The sequence below is a fragment of the Podarcis erhardii genome (assembly GCF_964252035.2).
Source record: "Podarcis erhardii genome assembly, chromosome: 9".
In the NCBI taxonomy this organism is placed as follows: Eukaryota; Metazoa; Chordata; class Lepidosauria; order Squamata; family Lacertidae; genus Podarcis; species Podarcis erhardii.
The window spans coordinates 44,686,019-44,705,210 of NC_138512.1; the positions used below are offsets into that span (position 1 = coordinate 44,686,019).

Below are 19,192 nucleotides of genomic sequence, written 5' to 3' on the forward strand. Positions count from 1 at the left end.
TCTCTGATGTTGTACGTTTACATGTTTTGGATCCATGTAATCAGACATATTTCATGGTAAGGTATGTTTCATTCATAAAGGTTAACCAGGCATCACTGGGGGTGGGGTGGGGGATGAAATATTTAGGGGATGTAAAAGATTTTTGTATTATCCAAGTAAAGCAGGCTCCTGGAAATAGGTGGCGGAGGCCTTGAAACAGAAGCAGATTTGAATTTCTCACACCAAAAGAAACCCACATTTTTAAGGCCCTCTCATGGAAGAAATTTGCAATAATTAAGTTTCACCCCCTAAAATGGTATTCCTTGCTGTGGCGTGTCAGATAGCTGCCGCACCTGCTACTCCTTCCTCTCCCTCTTCCAGGACGATGTCTGTAAAGGCACATTGCAAAAGTCTCAGACAGTCCTGAGTTGAAATGTCCATCCCTTGCCCTGTACCCAACTGTGCTAAGGCTGCCTCTGATGCTCATTGCTCTGCAGAGAATATGCATCAGAGGAAGAGCTGGTTCTTGAATACATTTTCAGATTGACAAGAAAATGTTTGGGAAAGCGCTCACTGAAGCATTTTCTTCATGCACAACAAAGGCTGAAGAAGGGACAAGCAAGGTCAATGTCTCAAATTATGCTCAATTATTTACTACACTGTGCTCTTATACGAACAGAGTGTAGTTCAATATGTTAACGCCACACAGACTACACCTCCCTCTTATTGACTGAGACTAAAAACAAAAGGGGGTAGAGGGCTAATGGGTATGAATAGAGGAGTGGAGAGATTACTTACTCCTGGCCAAAGGACTATGAGCATTTCCAGAGGAGAGAGATCAACCGAGTGCCTACTAAATGTTTCATTTTAATTACGTGGAGAAATTTCTAATGCTGGTTTTCACTCTGTAGTAACTGGAATGTGGCTATGTCTCTGTGTTGGTGGCGGTGTTTAAAAACATTATTTTGAAAATCCCAAATGTGAACCAGGATGTGGCGAGGCATGGCTATCTCCCAAATTAGAAGGCTGAGAAATGACCTGTGACTAGTTAACCCAAAAGGTTTTGTGATGACTGGGTAAAATTGTGACAGATCAAACAAAGAGCCAAGCAGTAAAGTTCTAGAAGAACTCATTTTAGTCAGTAGGGTGGATCTAAAGAATGGTGAATAGAAGAAGTAAGTTAGCTACCGCTGCTGTTAAGCACTTGTTTAAGCACTAGGAGAAGAGTTCATTCAGTCAGTGACCTGGTTACCTATATAAACTTGCCATTCATGCTGATTCTCTTGTTAATTTTGTCTCTTTCAAACTGCTCAGATTAGCACTTTAGTTTCACATCACCCAATCTAAGGCCGACCATCTAGTCACTGTATCTTCAGGCTCTCAGATATTAAATATATCTTTCTTATCTGTTTGGGTTTTTTAAAAAATCTGGGCTGGAATGTTCTGTTAAGTTCATGTATCCAGCAGTACTGTTCACCACTGAATTCCTTTTCCCCCTCTAGGTCTTCTTGTGGGAACTCTTGATGTTGTGCTGGATTCAAGTGCAAGGGTAGCGCCATATCGAATTCTTTACCAGGCTCCAGACTCTATGATATATTGGACTATTGCCTGTGGTAAGTATTTTAACAGTGGCTAAAATTACCAGTTTCTTAGAGGACTGGAAGTTCCATATAGCTCATAGGAGTACTGAATTGCATACTGTCTTGATGACAGGCATGCCCTCACTTACATGGGGCCCCCACATGAATAAGTGAAATGACATAAAGTGGGGAGCACCCCACTTTAATAGGGAGGGTCCGCAGGGAGGAGAGAGAGAAAGAAAGAAAGAGATTCATGTGTGCCGCTGGGGCTGTTGCCTGGAAGTCGCTAAAGGCCGCTACCTGGCCTGTCCCAAGCCTTCTCTTGATCAGAGCCCTGAATGGTGCGCCTTCCATCCTTTCCAGGAAGGAAGACCAATTTATTTATTTATTTTGCAGTGACCCATATAAACATCTTCTGTGAGTGGAAGACGTGTAAATGAGGGGGTTGCCTGTACAGTGGTACCTCGGGTTAAGAACTTAATTCGTTCCAGAGGTCCGTTCTTAACCTGAAACTGTTCTTAACCTGAGGTACCACTTTAGCTAATGGGGCCTCCTGCTGCTGTTGCGCCACTAGAGCACAATTTCTGTTCTCATCCTGAAGCAAAGTTCTTAACCCGAGATACTATTTCTGGGTTAGCGGAGTCTGTAACCTGAAGCGTCTGTAACCTGAGGTACCACTATACTGTGTGATGATATCGTACTTGAGTAGCAGGTCATTTATGAGATCCAGGCTCTGAAATGCTAAAAAGTTATTTCCCATTTAATCTTCTGTAACTATCAGACTGGGCAATTAACCCCATCAAACTTTTGTCTATAATATGACATTGCTGTTACTGGATTTTATCCAGATTTACTCATGCTTAGATTAGACCAATTGAAAGCAGTGGGTACAGGGGGCCACTAGGAAGCGCATTGGAAGATGGCCGACAATACCATCTCTCCGACCCACACGGGGTAATTAAGAGGCTGTTATGGGAGTAGGCAGCCTCCCTTGTTGCCCCAAGGAAATGGGGAACACTGCCCTTGCCTGCTGTGCCCATAAATCGCCCCCTAATTCGAAAGAAGGGGGTGAGGGCCCTAGGCAAAATGCCCCTGTATGGACCTCAGCTGTCCTGGACGCTGTCTCTGATCGCGCACTAGCTGCAGCAATTTGGGATAATTAATTACAAAAGAAGCAAATGCACATATTTCAAGTGAAGAAGGGGAGTGAAGTCTGCTAATTTAAGTGACCTCTGCGAAAGAAGACGACGGGTTGGAGAAACAGGAATATTTTACGATGAAGATACACCAAAGGCTGGGTATGTTGACAACGGGACTGAATGGGGGGGACCTTTTTTACTTTCCTTCTATGTGATTTACAAGAACCCTTCCTCATTAGAATCGTCGGTTGAACTGAGCCAAGCAGGATGATTAAGGTCTGTGTGGAGATAAACTTTATTTTTTTTATTTTTAAAATATTTATTAACAGTTTTATTTTAATTACAATACCAATAAACAATACAACACAACACATATCTTAACATAATTTTCTTAACTTCTTTGGACTCCCTCACATCTCCCGCTCCCGCGTTCCTGTCTATAAAATTTTATCCAGCAAATTTATTCCCTTGTTTCTATTCTTCTTATCTAATTTCCAATATTATATCTCTAATTTTAAATATCTTTTGTTCAAATCTTAAAAAATTGAATATAACCTGAAATTTCCAAAAATTTATCTTTTCTTAAATTTAGCTTATCTTCATAATTCACTTCATCTAGCTCAATGGTGCCTAGTTGTTTGTACTCTGGCATCCTTCTTAACATTCATACAATTTACAATATTTTTGTAGATAAGTCTTGAATTTCTTCCAATCTTCTTCCACCGTCTCTTCTCCCAGGTCTCGGATTCTGCCAGTCATCTCAGCCAGTTCCATATAGTCTATCAGTTGCATCTGCCATTCTTCCAGTGTGGGTAGATCTTGGGTTTTCCAATGCTTAGCGACGAGTATCCTTGCTGCTGTTGTTGCATACATAAAAAATGTTCGGTCCTTCTTTAACACCTTCTGACCGACAATGCCCAGCAGGAAGGCCTCTGGTTTCTTAGGGAAGGTATACTTAAATACCTTTTTCAGCTCATTATATACCATTTCCCAGAAAGCCTTCACTCTAGGGCAAGTTGTGTGGAGATAAACTTTAACCAAAAGTATGCTTTATGGAGATCGAGAAGCAATAAGAGCTTTTGGGAATGGCGCAGCAATTAATTCGGAGTCGCCATCTTGCCAAAGGATTTATAGCCGGGAGGAAGAACGGACTTGTTTTTAGACTGCATTCCTAGTGAATTTCCTCAGAGGTTTTGAGAAAGGAGGCAGATTGGTGAAGATTAATGACACTAATACTGTTTTGATGTATGGAAGTGATGTTATATGGAAAACGTCTGGATATGGCTACTGGATAAAAAAAATAATATCCATGCAGGATTACAAACTGCTCTAACCAGCTTGCGGAGACTATCAGAGGTCACAAAGAGAAAGGAAAAATATATGAAAATAACAACAAGAGATGTAGAAAAACAATAAGAAAGGACTGGATAGTACTGTGAACATCATAAGGTTAGATTTGTGTTACAGATAGGTAGCCGTGTTGGTCTGCCATAGTCAAAACAAAACAAATTCCTTCCAGTAGCACCTTAAAGACCAACTAAGTCAGTTCTTGGTATGAGCTTTCGTGTGCATGCACACTTCTTCAGATATATTATTCAGATTTGTGGACATCAAAACAGCAGTAAGAAGCAAGAAGTTGATTGGATCCCCTTCGGAACTTGAAATATGGGTACCCCCAACAAAAATTTAAAATTCGGCTGTGTAATTTGGAATTTATGTAATTTGGTTTGATTTGATGTGATTGGTTGGTTAATAAAAAATTATTCTTAAAAAAAAGAAAAAAGCAGTGGGTACAAATTAGTCGTGACTAAACCCCATTGATTTGTATAAGTGTACTCAAAGCATGGCTGACTCTGGATCCAACCCATTGTGTTGCATTGTAGCCTGTTGTAATCTAGTGAGATTATATTGAGCAATGGCTGTGGTCTATTGTAGATGTAATACTGTCAAACTCTTAAGACACTTAAGAGCAGGATACCAAACTGTGTACAGATACTGTTCCCACATTTCCTCTCTTATGTGGAATTTTTTGCTCCCTTTCCTTGTAAGCATTGATTATGACAAGGCTAATAAACTCTGGCTAGTATTAGCTATTTTGACATTGTTGCAGTTTTATGTAACGATCAGCGCCCATTGGGGGTGATCAGCATGGCAATCAGCACCCATTGGGGACCATTGGTGTGGTGATCAGTGTCCAGGGGGGCAAGGCAGCGATCCACCCAGGGGGATTTTGTCGGCCCCCCCCAGACTGCTCCCACCGCCCCCCTTCCTACGTCCCCTGTGTGCAGGTACAGGTGGGCCACACTTTTCATTAAATAATGTGTCTCTTACATTCCTTTTATGAAAATATATTTGAGTGCCCCAATTGTCTTTCCCGTAACAGAATTGCTAGTGGAAAGAAGGGAACAAAACTGAGAAATATTAGTATTTTTCTTTCTTGAGAAAAAAAATACATTCCTGTTTCAGAATAAATTAAATTCCTGAGAATAGCAAGCAGGAACAACAACAGCAACAACAAAAAGTTTTTAAGTGTGATGGCAGTTGTATCCATATTTAGAAATAGTGAATAGTAACCTCAGCTATAATAATCCATATATAAAAAATAATTCAGACAATGACTGCAGAACAGATACTGTGATGGTAATGGCATGGTAACTCTGCGTTTTATTGCTCCACAGGAGGCAAGACATCATCATTTTGCATCTCTCTGGCGATTTTAAGTGCATTACCTATATGTTGTGTTATGGCTCTTTTGTAGGTGTGTAAAAAGCTATGGAAAGAGTAACTCGATCTTTAAAGCCACATCCGGAGTTATAACAATACAATTTCATGCAGTAATTGCAAGCAAAGCCCAACATGATGATCACATATGGGCCTTTGCTGCCGCTGTTTAAATTATGTAGGCTCTCAGAAATGATTTGTGTTGAAAAGGCAGAGCAGAAATGCCAGGCCTCCCTGGAAGCTGCAGAGAATGATCTCATTCCTCATCAGCCGAGCTGGGCTGGAGATAAGCTTATGCTTGCAATTCCCAGGAAATCATTTCACTACTGTGTTAGCTTTCTAATTTTGTGGCTAGGAAATAATTGATTTGCACATACCTATGCCTTCCTGGCACTGTTGTTGCAAGCTCTTTGAGTGATTTATATAATATGTACTGTATAACTTCTATTCATTCAGGAGTTCAGTGTAATCTATGGGCATAATTCTGTTGACATGAATCACTTAAATCCCATTGATTATAATAGGAGGGAGTTAAGCCCACCTTCTTAGTAAGTCCACAAATTATTTTAGCCTTTGGGGGGCTAGCAGAGGATGGACTATGAGCTTTCTTCCACCCCTAGCAGTACACTGTATTTTACCTTGGACACAGAGGATGGGGATTCTATTTTCTGACATGCTCCATGGGTTCTATGCTGGGTTTAAATGAGGGATGGCGCACTCACCTGCATGAAATTCATTGCCAGAGCTAGCAGGCAAGTACTTAAATGCAAGACTAAGTGAGGTACACACGTAAATGTATCTGATTGAATTTTACCCTATTTATAGAACGTATTTGCAGGGCAATTATTTCCAAAACTAGAAGAGAGAGCATAGAGGTCTGTCCTTGTTTCTACTTTGGGGTCAGGGGGGAGAGACAGTGCTGCCAAGTTACTTCAACAATAATATTCTAACTTTTATAATGCCATTTAGAAGTGACTCTAAATTATTACCATTCTAGGAGAAAACCAAGGACTCAAGGATAAGCAGAAAAATTAGTTTGCAGAAAACTGCCAGTCTAGTAAAGTCTATTCAGTCCACAGATCATGTAGGCCCAGTTGTTAAGATCATTTGGCCCCTGAATGCTGCTCTCATCTCTCCTACACTTTCATGCTCCTGGAAGGAAACTCACAAGCTTTCACTTCCTGTTTCAAACAAACCACAGTTTCCCATGTTATCCAAGTTCATATAACTCTGGTTTGTTTTAAACTATGAGTAGTAAGAACAAGTCAGGATCACACTATGGTTTCATTTCCTGCCTTGTTTGGAAAGTATAGGCAAACTGCACATCCTCAAGTTCAGACCTCATGAGGAACTGTGGTTTGTTTAAGATGGGAAATGAAAACTTAGCAAGGCATGCTAAGGAGGGGAGGGAATGGACGGTTAAGTCCAGTCAAAGGCGAATATGGGGTTATGACATGACGGAAGCCAGAGCGCACAGAAATGCCATTTTCCTTCCTGCCCCAGCAGTACTTATTTATCTATTTGCACAAGTATGCTTTTTCAAACTGCTAGATTGGCAGGAGCTGGGGCAGAGCAATGGGAGCTCACCTCGTCGCAGAGATTCAAACCACTGACATTCTGATCAGCAAACCCAAGAGGCTCAGTGGATTAGACCACAGTGCCACCCGCTGCCCTAAGAACTATGTCATGTTCATATGGCAGGATACCATGGCTTCTTGTTACAACTGAAATGGGCCATGGTGTTCTGTTGAATTAAATTACTCTTCTGTGCTGGTTTGCTTTAAAATGCACAGTATTCTCTTTATTGGGTTTGTTTAGTTTAGTTTTGTTTTGGTTATCCAATAAACATACTGTTGCACACCTGTCCATAAATATATTTATTTATTTTTGCTTTATGATGATCAAATTACAGACATAATCTAGCAATTTATCCTGTTCTTGTCTTAGGTTGTTCAAGGAAAGAAATAACTGAGCACTGGGAATGGCTTGAACAGAATTTACTACAAACTCTTTCAATCTTTGAAAATGAAAATGACATAAACACATTTGTCAAAGGAAAAATACAGGTAGTGTATATATATTGTCAGCACAGTTAATTATCCTCATGACCAGGAAAAAACTATTATGCAAGCTTGTCCTTTATACTTGATTTGCTGGTTTGTGTACTTCTCTGTTTTAGTAAGCGCAGATTCCAGTCAGCTTCATTATCTAGTTTGAGGAAGCAGGCATCAGTGTAAACAGACACATTGGTATTATCAAGTTGCATAGATAAGGGTGATATCACATAACTATCTTCAGGTTTGGCAAGGGACTTATGCTAGCCATGTGGAATTTCAGAATTTTTATCTGGTCCTTTCTTAGCAGAGAATATCTAGTTTGTTTGGTAGTTTGGGAAATCCATATGGCCAAGATCTAATCTCTTGAGAGATGCCCTGTGTAGGTTAGATTTGACAATTAAAGTTTTGTCTTGCAGCACTCTCCTCTATGTTGCTTTGGTAACTTAGAATAGCAAAGAGTCTTGTGATGTCTTAAAGGCTAAAATCGATAACACAACAACACAGCTGAAATGACAAAAGCTTTTGTTTGTCTTTAATATGCCACCAGAGTTACTGTTTTTGTTGCAACTAGCATGGCCACTCCTCTGGAAATTGTTAGTGTGATTTATGTGCATCCTGTGGTTTCTGAAGGCAATAGAACAGCCTTTCCCAACCTTGGGCCCCCAGACTTTCTTGGACTGCCATCACCCCTCACCACTGGCCTGATGAGAGTTGTAGTCCAACAACAGCCAGAAAGACTCCAATGGAACATACGGACCAGGGGTGTGGCCTTTCAGAAATTGCTGGACTACAGCAGTGGCAGACTTTGGGCTTTCAAATTTCAGCAGCACCCTGTGCAATGCCAAAATTCAGTGCCCCTCACCTCTTGCTTACTGTTTTACAACATTGTTGTGGTATCCTCTCGGCTCAGCGCCCATTGCAGGCAAACTGGTCATGCTTTCCTAAATCCACCTCTATCTTCTGCTCTCATTATCCTTGACCATTAGCCATGCTGGCTGGGGCCTATGGGATTTCCAGCCCAACAATATCTGAACAGCTATGGATTCCCCAACCCTGATGCAGACTCATCTTGTCATTCTGCTAATTTGACTACAGCCCCATGTCACTGCAGTATGCCAGTTGGGTTGCATATTCAAAATGTGTTCTCTTCCTCTCCCCAAACCTTTTCTTTTTTTTAAATGCTGGAATTTTGAACTCCATAGCACACATATATTTTTGGGGGAAGCCAAACTGTCCTGTCTGATCTTCTGCTTCAGGGCATCATTGCAGAATTTAACAAAATTAATGGTATCAAGGAGGATGACGACACTGAAAAATTTAAGGAAGCCATAGTGAAATTCCACAAACTGTTTGGGATGCCGGAGGAAGAGAAGCTGGTGAATTACTACTCCTGCAGTTACTGGAAAGGGAAGGTGCCTCGTCAGGGCTGGATGTATCTCAGCATTAACCACCTCTGCTTTTATTCCTTCCTCATGGGACGGGAAGGTATGAATGAGAGACTTCTGTTTCTATTGATCTTTGTGTGTGTGTTTTGAAGTTGGTGGTTTAGAACGATACACATAGTCATTGTTGGTGGACTTGATGTAGTGCAGGAACTGGCAACAGCACATGGACCACTAAACTATGTTTTATCCTTCTAGTTAGAGTTGCCCATTCATTTTAGGTGTCACTTACGTGGAGACCTGAAACATTCTGGCTTTAGGCTTAGTGTTACGGTGGCAATATATGATGCCCCAGAAGTATGGCAAGGGGGCAAAGTGTCCCTTCCAAAAGCTGATCATGTTGAAGAAAGCCTGCTGTCACATCCTCATGGATGTTGAGCAGAGGGAAAAGTGGCCTGATGGTCTGAAGTGGCTGTGCTTAATCCTTATTTGAATGAGTTTTCATTGCTCGGGTTTAAGAAACAGACACTGGGTGATGTATTTGTCAAGGAGTGGAAGCAATATATAAGCAGTGATTACGGACAAAAGCACTAAATTGTATACAATTGAATTTGTTCATAAACAATTTTAGTTTCTGCCTCAGGGCAGTTGGTGATAACTCAGGCACACACACATTCATAGAACCTTCACCATTTGTGTGGTCACTCTCTATAAGATGTTTACAGCTTTAAACTGCAGAGCTATCTGATTAATGGCACCTTGCCTGACGAGCAGTCGGCTCATCAACATCCTACTACCAGGATAATTACAGACATTCTTACTTCCTGAATCCATCATGAGATTCACAGCAGTGGGGAACCTGTGGACTTAACATGTTGTTTGATTCAAAATTCCCAGCCGCAGATAGCATGCCAAGTGGTCAGGGATGATGGGAGTTGGAGTCCATACACGCCTGGAGGGCCTCAGGTTCCCCATTCCTGTCCTATAGTGTGCTGTGGTGTTTTTGCCTATAGTGGATTAAGTTACTGCATGGAGCCCTAGTACTAATTTATTGCATGTCTCATACTTGTTTTTCCTGTTCCAACACTCTGGACTGATTAGAAGGAGGTTTCATTCTCGTGTACATTGAGTGTAGGGACAGCTGGCTGATATGAGAACATAAGCACATATTGCTCTTTCTGTAGTCCAGACAGATGCCTCCAGGAAGCTTACAAGCAAGGCATGAATGGGATAGCCAGTTCCTGTTGCTTGTGCACAGCAACCTGGCATTCAGTGGTTATAATGCTGTTGTACTTGGTTCCAGTTAACTATATTGACTATTAATTGTAGGGAGTCTGATCTTCTTTGAGCTTGGGCTAGTTCACTTTTATATGGGGTGAAGCACAGCAAGCCCAAACAAAGCAGCAGGCTCTTGCTCTCTCCCTCTTATCCTCCCTGGAAGGAGGAATTGCTAAGCTGACTTCCATTTTCAAAGGATCTCAGCCTTTAGAATGATGTGTGAACCAACCAAAGCTGGTTAGTTGTACAAGCTAGTTGAACAATCCTGTTTGATCATCCATAACTTGGAAGTTGGCTTGTTTGCAAACTAAACATTGGTTGTGTAGAATTTTGCTTAAAAAAAGCAAATATGAGATTATTTGAAACTGAAAGTATGCATGGCAGAATTCTTAATTATTGTTGTGTTTCTGACAAAATGGACCCACTAGCGCCAAGTGCAGCACTGTACTGAGGCTACAGTCCTAAACACAATAAAATGGAAAAAACCCCACTGAAAGTAGTGAAACTTACTTCTGCATATACATGCACTGTAGAGTCCTGAAACAAGATAATGGTATGAGTGCATATTGTTGTTGAAAAGCTTGCTGTTTTATCACCAGTGGTTTTTGGATTTGAAAATGTTGAGTGGTCTTGTTCTCTGCTTACTCTTGATTTCTTTTCATTAGCCAAGCTAGTCATCCGGTGGGTTGACATCACCCAGCTTGAGAAGAATGCGACTCTGCTTTTACCTGATGTGATCAAAGTTAGCACAAGGTCCAGTCAGCATTTCTTTTCAGTCTTCCTCAACATCAATGAAACTTTTAAGCTAATGGAACAACTTGCCAACATAGCCATGAGACAGCTCTTGGACAATGAAGGCTTTGAGCAAGACAGGTCATTGCCCAGACTTAAAAAGAAGTCCCCCAAAAAAGTTTCTGCACTAAAACGGTAGGTTTCAAAGTCACTGTATTCACATATATCCCTGTATTTCAAAGCTCTGTATACAATAATAGCCCTGTCAAAATAACAACATTCTACAATGGACTGTTATAGGCCCTTTGACCTTAGTAGAATGTAGTTAGAATTAAGCATGTAAAGACTGAAGCTGTTTGAAATGGAGACTAAGGACTGGTGCAGAAGGTAAGGGCCTTTTTCTACGGTGGCACCCTGACTTTAGAATGCTCTCCCCAGAAAGAGGCATATCAGGTGCTTGACACTACAAGCTTTTTGTTACCAGATGAAAACCTTCCAGGTGTTTTAAACACCTCCTGAACTTGATTGAAGCTGGGGAAAGTCCTTCTCACCCAGCAAAGAAAACCAGTGGGCTTCTGGAGGAAGAATGGAAGGCTTCAGCCTTCATCCAATGGCTTCTTACATTTCCATGCTGGCCTCTTCCTGTGCATCCAATATAGAAAGGAAAAGGGCTTGTGGGTGGAGAGAAGGAGCAGGCCTTCCATCCAATGGCAGTCTTCTTTGTTTATATGCACAGGAGGCAAAGCTTCATCCTGCATGGAAGTGCATTGGCTCAATAAATAAGGAGGAGGAGTAGAAGGAGGAATGCAGGGAATGCTCTGTTCTTCTTCCACCAACCTGCTGTGTTGCAACATTTTTTATTAGCCTGCTTTTTACTCATAAGGGTAAATAAAGAGAGCCAGCTGTCCTCTTATAAGTAAAAAGCAGACAAATATTGCAGCCTAGTGACTTTAGTGGTGTAATTTATAAGGCTGTCAGAAAGCATGAATATAAATGAAGCATGCAAACATCAGCACTGCTATGACAGATTTCTCCCATAGAATATCATTTCCTATTGTTTTATTTGTGCTTGTGCAGAATTAATTTACAGTGTACATTTATCTAATCTGTTGAAGACATACGCATGCACATTGAATTTTAATATGAACAATGAAACTTTAAACTGCTCACTTCAGGGATCTTGATGCCAGAGCAAAGAGTGAACGGTACCGTGCTTTGTTCCGGCTTCCGAAGGACGAAAAGTTAGATGGACATACCGATTGTACCCTCTGGACTCCATTTAACAAAATGCACATCTTGGGTCAGATGTTTGTGTCTACAAATTACATCTGTTTCACTAGCAAGGAAGAAAACCTGTGCAGCCTCATCATCCCTCTACGAGAGGTGGGTATCAAGTCCGGCCATTTTTATTATACCATGTAAGTCAAGTTCAGGACGTGGATGGTGCTGTGGGTTAAACCACAGAGCCTAGGACTTGCTGATCAGAAGGTCGGTGGTTCGAATCCCCGCGACGAGGTGCGCTCCCGTTGCTCGGTCCCTGCTTCTGCCAACCTAGCAGTTTGAAAGCACCTGAAAGTGCAAGTAGATAAATAGGTACTGCTCCAGTGGGAAGGTAAACGCCGTTTCCGTGCACTGCTCTGGTTCGCCACAAGCAGCTTAGTCATGCTGGCCACATGACCCGGAAGCTGTACGCCGGCTCCCTCGGCCAATAAAGCGAGATGAGCGCTGCAACCCCAGAGTCGGCCACGACTGGACCTAATGGTCAGGAGTCCCTTTACCTTACCTAAGTCAAGTTCACGGGCTCCTTAGCTTCCAGGGAGCATCTCAGCAATGAACTCCATTGCTTGCTTAGTATAATTTACAACAAACTGGCACTGTCTCTGCATTAGGATCCCTCCATTTCTGGTCCTGTTATTATTATTAGTAGTAGTAGTAATAGTAGTAGTATAAGTCATACATAAAAAGGACCTGTTGGGAAATTTGCTGAGAATTGCAAGTGGGGAGAGTGTTGTTGTGTTCAGGTCCTGTTTGTGAACTTCCCATAGACATCTGGCTGGTCACCGTAAGAACAGGATGCTGGACTAGATGGGTCATTGGCCTGATCAAGGGCTACTTTCATGTTCTTAGGAAGGACTATTAAAACACTTTCCCTTTTAATTGGAAATATGCATTGTTAATGTGGCTCTCTTGCATTATGAACAGATCTATAGCTTATATAAAGGAAGTAAGAACCTGGCTGGGAGAAGTATTAAGACAATATCATTTAAGTAACTGAGACATAGCTGCTGATATTTCAATACAATTTAATAGGATATGTTAAATGAAAGGGAGGATGGCAACAAATTACCCTTTCTGCTAATGAAACATTAAAACTCTGTAATAATGCTTGGCCATAGATCATTAAAATAAAAAACCCCGCAAACTGAAACTAAAGCCTCTGTACATTGAAACTCCTATTATCCTGAAGTGCCTAATGCAATTTTTATTGCTTCTGATAAGCTATCTGGAAGCAGTGGTTTAAAGCTTTTTAAAACTTTTCTTCATGGTCTTCAGAAGGGTCTTTGAGCATGCTGTTTTCATTTCTAACTAATGCACTGTTCCTGAAATGAAAATCTCACAACTACACACACACACACACACACACACACACAGAGAGAGAGAGAGTGTGTGTTAGTTACACAGTTAATTGTATATGAGCCAATGTTAAGACTTAGGAGCAGGACCATATATCAGAAATAGAACCATATTTCACATACAGAAGGTCCTTGGTTCAGTCCCTCTCATCTCTAGTTAAAAGTGTTCAAGCAGCAGATGATAATGAGAGACCGTGTCAAATCATTGCCATTCAGGATAGGCAATATTGGTTTAGAGAGAGAAACTCTCTGACCTGGTATTAGGCAGTTTTCTATATTCCTGGCATTAGCACAGTTTGGGGCACGAGACTGTCACTAAATGAGACAACCTGTCTCCATACTACTCTTAGGTTTCTGCTACCACCTTGTGCCTTGCTTTTCCTCTGGCCAGTTTTTTTTCTGAAATGCAGATTTTTCTAAATTTCTGAAACATCATCGTTGCAAGGGCTGAATTGCTAAATCGCAGTAGTGCTCCTTTCGAGGGATATTTACTCACTTCTTTGCTGAGTAACAAAATGTTATAGCTCTCAGAGTTCCTGGAAGAAAATTGTACCTCTTCCCTTAAGCCCTCACCCTTAGGTGCCTTTGGTAGGCCTGCTCAGACTGATAGATCTCATAGATTATTTAGTCTTATATCATAAGACTGTGATCCTTGTGCAGCTCCAGAAGTGTGCAGAAATGGGTACATGGAAAGGCCATAAGATATTCAGCTTCACTGCTGTGAGGGTGCCTTAGAAAATGATTAGATAATCCAATTGTATTTAAGATTGTGCCATTGCCAGATGTTGTTGGAATATGACCAATTGTATGTGTGTATTTTCTTTTGCCCTCCTCTCCCTTAGGTGACTATTGTAGAAAAGGCTGACAGCTCTAGTGTATTACCTAGCCCATTGTCTATTAGCACCAAAAATCGAATGACATTTCTCTTTGCCAATTTAAAAGACAGAGACTTCCTGGTTCAGAGAATTTCTGATTTTCTCCAGCAAACTACTTCCAAAATATACTCTGAAAAAGAGATTTCTGGCAGTTACAACAGCTCAGATGATGAGGTGAGTAGATGACGCCAGTGTCAGGAAGTATTCAGTTAATTTCAGATTAGTAAAATTATATAATTTCAAGTAGCTGCTCCCAAGTAATAAATTCAGTGTAAAGATTCCTTTTTGCAGAACTCCATTGACATGAGGTTGTTTTGATCTTCTTAATAAATTGCTGAGCCAAACATTTAGGTTGGCATATGGTTAAACCCTCTCATGCCCATCTTCCATCTAAGAATGCACATCAACCATTGACTGTTTGGAAATGCTTTCATATCAGTCTTTTCCTGGACATGTAAAAATTGCACATTGGGCAGAAGGCTGCTGCTGCATTCGGATAGTGTAGGGTGTAAAATTGTGTATCATGTACTTCCCTGAAAATCTTATGTTGGCTTTTAAGAACATGTATGATCAAGGTTTTGTGGGAAAGAAAGCTGCTTGGACATAATAAATGCCCTCTGATAGCATAATGGCACCTCCGATAGCTGCATCCACAAAGCGGTTATGGGTATATCTATGGAAATATATGCTAGTCCATATGATAGAGGACATAGTCTACACAGAAAAAAGTCTTTACACCATGTTATCTACTTGCCACACAGTTGCCCTGTGACTTGCATGTATCAGAGGTGCCCATTCACTGCATCAAAAGCCTTTTCCATACCACAAAACTTATAAATGAGTGGTGAAGTTATGCTTTGACTTAGAACCCCTGTTCCCTAATACAAGAGGGTTTGGAGAGGAGCTGTGGCTACGTTCAAGTAATGAAAAGAAGATCTTTGCCCATAATTAGAGGCACTATCCTGTTGTTTCACATTTTCTTGAAATCTGAAACAGATATCCAGATTGATCAACCGGGGTTGACTATTTGTTTCTGCACTTCTCATGTAGTGCTGAAGGGCTATGTCAGCAATATGGGGACAGCCTGTTTTAGCATGTCTTAATATTCCCCCCTCAAAAAAGAAGAAAAAGACTGCTTAGCTGATCGCATTGGCCCAATTTGGCCAAATCATGGAGCTTCAAGTTCATAGCAGTCTTGATGGGAGTGGTGGCACTATAGCTTACCTGGACAGGGCTAGGGGCAGGATGATGGCCTGCTTAGGTTTGCAATGGTGCAACTAATTTAGCACTCCTGGTGCTGCATCTGAACAGCCCCAACCTTACCTAACCATGCCAAGGTAAGCTGTAGCAAGGCCAGTGTTGGGTGGGTGGCTCTATGGCTCTGCCTCACCATACTGACCATTAGTGCTTTGCATACTTTGGTTCCCTCAATTATAAGTTTGCTTGGGTGTGTGGGAACCAAAAAACACATGGGCCAAATACTCGGGTGCCTAACTACAACCTGTGGTTTGATGTTGCATTGTAAACCACATCTATGTGTATATTTGAATTAGACAAAGACACAGTCTGGCGCATGGAGACTGAATAATCTCATCAGCAACTGTTAACTCTGCATCCCAGAACCTTGGTTTCAGAAAAACCAAGTATCCTCTATTAAAAGAGGTTATCTGCTTTTAAGGTTAAATGTTGGGAAGGGGAGAGGAAATATTTACCCATATTCAGAAGATGTCCTCTTGTCTGGAAAGTTGCCTAATGCTGGTGTCAGCAAAATGCCAGCTATTGACTGCTGAATGTATGCCAACTTGGAAATGAAATACAAGGCAGTAAAAACCCAGCAGAAAGTAGCATGATGGAGTGTACATAAAATTGCAGTAATTAATTATAAAAGTAATTTGTTTATATTACAAATGGATTCTAATGAGCTTGGAGAAATGACCAAATGACCAAGACTGAAGATTTTAAGACATAGTGGCTAGCTTGTCAAATCATAAAATTATGGTCAGATTTTTTTTAAAAAAAGTGGCAACAAGCCATTTAAAAGTTCACCTCTTTGAATCAGATGATTTAGTTAACTGTATTTGTCTTTTGACATGTGCTATTTTTGAGCATGACTGATTTAATAATGGCTGGAAGTATAAATACTTTCACAGTCTTGGAAAGGTCAGTAAGCAGTCAATGGTCCCTCAGTTCCTGCTTTCGGCTCAATATGGTCATGGGGCTTCTTTCAGCTGTGGGTCCAAACAACTTGTGATACACCAAGCCAAGTTCCCAAAGGGGTAGCCGTGTTAGGTTGTTGCAGCCAAAACAGCAGAATTTTGTGGTACTTTAAAAACTAACACATGTATCATGGTAAAGGCTTTTCCCACAAACTTGGGCAGACAGGGAAAAGCAACTAAGATAGTGATGATTTGTGTTAATGCTCAAGTGTGTGCAAAATAATTACTTAGATATTCATGAAACACTGTTGATAACAGAAGCATCCTGGCATTGATAAATTAATTCAACACCTGTAGTGGGATTAGAACCTGTTATTTCAATTCAAGCCACAGGTGATAGATTGAACATCTTGAAAGTGCTAATTCAGCAGCTTTTACCCTACCCTGAAATTTCCCATTGAAGTTCCATTGTTTGGTTTGTGCTATAATAAATGAACTAGTCTCTAAGATACCACAAGATGGTTTGTTGTTTTCCCCACATTAAACACAATCCTCCAGGCATGGATGGCAGTAGACTTCATGCACAGTAAGCTTCCGCCTGGAACTAGGAAGTCAGAGGGGACACATAAGGGCATTGAAAAGATAGAGACTTCTCTGTCTCTTTAAACACTTTTTAAAAAAGTTATTAAAATCAATTTAACTTAAAACGGCAGTGTTGAAAAGCTGTTCACCATTCTTGCTTGGAGAGCCTTTCTCGTTTCTGCTTCACCTTTATTACCTCCCAGACGAATCTGGTTGCAGTTTGGCTTCCATCTTTTATGTTATTAAGGTGATCACTTTCACACTGTCCACAATTGCTAGTAGCGCAGAACCATGGTTTACCACTACCTGGATGAGACCCAGCATGCTCCCCTTCCAAGGGATCCTGGGTTATTAAGCTGGCCAATTAAACTAACCAGAGGTTTGTTGCCTTTGATTTTTGTTTCATTTTTTAAAACCAGGGTCCCAGGTTCACTCAGACTCATTCTGGCTCATCCACATAGAGCTAAACCACAGATTAGTGCAGCATATGAATACGGCTACTGTCCCAGGGACACAGACTGACAGATATGCATGGCACTGCATCCATTGAATTGCCAGACTACTAACAGGAGGATATGATTACAGGAGGGCCACAAGAGGCCCACTGCAATATTGCTTCCCCCAACAAGCCGAGCATCTCTGATAAGAGAGCTGTTGCACATTTAGTTTGCCCAGTGCTTTTACCAATTAAGTTTCTGGGAGCTGTTATTTATACAAAGCTCCTCTTTAATAATAATAATAATAATAATAATAATAATAATAATAATAAACTCCGAAGGTGCAAATGTCTTCTGGCAAATAGCTGCTCTGGCTTTGTGGACCACAATATCCTTCAGAACTAGCATAATTTTATTGCTCTTCTAAATCAGCTCTTAGATTGCTCCTAGGTACATATTTTTAATAACTTTGCCAGTGGAAGTTCATAAACATATTATGTTGCTCATTGAAAACCTTCCACTTCCATTCAAATAATGTGGTGCGGCATTGGGGTGTGGGATACTATAGAAAACGTTTAAAAAATATTTTATGGAAGGATTGAATGCTTTACTGCTTGGATGCATTTTTGCTCCTTGGAGCTTGTTTCTGTTGTCCGAATGTCGGTCCTGAAATCCACTGCAGTTTCTTTATGATTTTAACAGGAACTCAGCATTGCAAACAACCATGGTGCAGGCTTCTAATTTGAAGGGGTTCAGGCTTCTGACTCGAGTGCCGTGGGTGGGGGTGGGCCATGCCTTTGAGGCTTCATGGCAGAATACATTTGGCCAAAGTGGATTGTCTGCTGCAGTGCTGCAGTCTGGCTGCCCTTTCCTTTCCCACCCTCTGTAGTTCCAATTACTCGAGCTCAGCACAAAGGCTGGCAGTGGAGAAGGGTAGGCAGTGTTACAGGAGAAGAGGCGCGGGCCAAACTGCTTCCTGACATGTAGCTATTAAAAAACTCAGAAAGCCCTTGTGTGCATCTGCAATTCGCAACTCGGTGGGTACCACTACTCTAGCACGGTGGAAACAAACTGATCCTTGCCCTTTTCCTTCCCGCACCTGAACAGTTCATAAAATTGTGGGGATTTCCCCCCTCCTCCATTCAGGTATATTCAAGGACAAGTAGCATTCTCTCCTCAAGCCCTCAGAGAAGCCTTAGTTCCGAAGCAGATGGAGAGCGGCAGTTCAACCTGAATGGCAACAGCATCCCAACTGTAACCCAGGCACTAATGACCATGTACCGGAGGCGTTCACCTGAAGAATTCAACCCTAAATTAGTAGGTCACGACGCCTTCTTTCCTTTTTTTTTAGCTCTTATTTAGATTACTGCATTAATTGTTAACAGATGTGAACTATACCTTCCTCATACCAGCCGTGGGCAGGAACAGATGTAGGAGTGGGCAGAGCAAGGTGACTCTTACCTTGGCACAGCAGGTTACACTCCAGCCCTGCCAAAGTGTCCCAGGTTGTTACACACACCAGTCATCTTCCATCCAGGCAGGCGAAAGGCGTCATAGCAGCTCAAGGGCACATTGTACCCAGGCAAAAGCACTCATGTGGTGTTTGGGACGGAGTGGGGCCAAAAAGAGATGCCTAAAAGG

General features: G+C 41.4%; 1 protein-coding gene across 2 annotated transcripts in view; it reads left to right on the forward strand.

Annotated features, from left to right (window-relative positions):
• The window catches only part of TBC1D9 (TBC1 domain family member 9), a 58,121-nt gene that overhangs the window by 17,587 nt on the left and 21,342 nt on the right, over positions 1-19,192 (forward strand). Inside the window, exons 2-8 of one of the 2 annotated variants that reach the window (XM_081876067.1) lie at positions 1,482-1,592; positions 7,367-7,485; positions 8,733-8,961; positions 10,802-11,063; positions 12,044-12,251; positions 14,344-14,550; positions 18,659-18,868. In XM_081876067.1, the coding sequence (XP_081732193.1) occupies positions 1,482-1,592; positions 7,367-7,485; positions 8,733-8,961; positions 10,802-11,063; positions 12,044-12,251; positions 14,344-14,550; positions 18,659-18,868 (1,346 nt within the window). The remainder of the gene's footprint in view (positions 1-1,481; positions 1,593-7,366; positions 7,486-8,732; positions 8,962-10,801; positions 11,064-12,043; positions 12,252-14,343; positions 14,551-18,658; positions 18,869-19,192) is intronic. The other variant, XM_081876068.1, reaches the window with a different exon arrangement.